This window comes from Etheostoma cragini, chromosome 22, assembly GCF_013103735.1.
Source record: "Etheostoma cragini isolate CJK2018 chromosome 22, CSU_Ecrag_1.0, whole genome shotgun sequence".
In the NCBI taxonomy this organism is placed as follows: Eukaryota; Metazoa; Chordata; class Actinopteri; order Perciformes; family Percidae; genus Etheostoma; species Etheostoma cragini.
Window position 1 is genome coordinate 22246662 of NC_048428.1, and position 1302 is coordinate 22247963.

Sequence of the window (1302 nt, forward strand, 5' to 3'; positions counted from 1 at the left end):
TGGGAGTTACAGGATGATCACTGTGAAACTACCAGGTCAACATGTCCTGCATCACCTGTTCATTTAGCTTCAGATCAACCCGAGATGTTCACAGAGAAACGGGTCGGCCTCACAGAGGAACTCAATCATCTCTGAACTAGCAGCTTCACCTTTCTTCCTCACTGTGTCCACAACAAAACGAGCTTTGTCTCTTGTGTTTTTCTCTGAGTCCGCTGCCTCCCTCTCAGAATCAGCCAGCACCTTTTTCTCCAACAGGTGGTCCAGCAGACTCTTGAGAACAGGTCGTGATATCCCATCGATGAAGCTGCTCCGGATGTCCAGCAGCCTGTCATCAGGACGGAGACTCCCAGCGCTCGGCCCACAGGACCTTCTTACTCCAGTGGAGGAAAGAGTAACCTCTGTTTCCCAGACATTGTGGGAGCTGTTGGTGTCCCTCAAAAACAGCTGAATTTCTGTGAGGATTGTTTTTAATCTCACCTGGAATGCTGGGAAGAAGTTGTCATAGTTGTCAGAGTCAAACTCTGCTTCTGTTGGTTGGACTAGAACTGAGTCGTCTTCAGGACAAGTGGACAGAGTGTATTCCTGCTGTGGGTGCAGTTTACAGTGTGGGGATGTCTCTATGTAGATCTCATCTCCAACTAACTTCTTCCGGATGCGCAGGACATCCCGGAGAACAACGTTCCTCGGCAGCAACAGCACATTGAGGAGGGATTTAGGATCAGGATCAGCTGGGGGCCTGTAGAACAGCAGGACCAGCGCTCGTACCGGGTCAGGTGGTGAATCTTCATCCTTGACATTACCGAAACCAGAAAACCCAGTGATGTTGATAATAACATGAGTGTCTGTTATCCTATGAGGGCCGATGAACTCAACGCCCTCCTCCATCACATGAGCAACTGACAAGAAATCCCGCCCCCCCGTGAAGGGGATCTCACAGTGTGGGAGATGAAGCTGACACACCGACTGCTGCACACATTTGATGTCAAACAGGGGTCCTGCAGGCTTCTTGTGATGCTGGGCCAGCAGCCTCCTGTTCCAAGGTACCACCCTGTAGACCACGTCCCCTTCTCCCTCCATTTGAAACACCAGGCCGGTCACATTGCACTGGTACCGGCCTGGCCAGGAGCACTGGAACCTGTAGCTTTCATCGGTCTCATCAGCAGTTATATCAGGTGTAAACTCCTCAAAGCTGGTTTTTAACAGCATGTCAGGTAAGCTTTCAGCTCGTGTAAAGGTCTTGGTCTCTTCAGAGGTTATTTGACTCAGTGAAGGCATGCTGGGAGAACGAGGCAGGCGGCTGGA

General features: G+C 50.9%; 1 protein-coding gene across 1 annotated transcript in view; it reads right to left on the bottom strand.

Annotated features, from left to right (window-relative positions):
- Window positions 1-1296, bottom strand: part of LOC117937630 (NACHT, LRR and PYD domains-containing protein 1b allele 3-like) — a 1853-nt gene extending 557 nt beyond the window's left edge. The window contains exon 1 of the mRNA XM_034861710.1: window positions 56-1296. Coding sequence (XP_034717601.1) covers window positions 70-1275 — 1206 coding nt within the window. The 5' untranslated portion in view covers window positions 1276-1296 and the 3' untranslated portion in view covers window positions 56-69. The remainder of the gene's footprint in view (window positions 1-55) is intronic.
- Window positions 1297-1302: the final 6 nt, after the last annotated feature.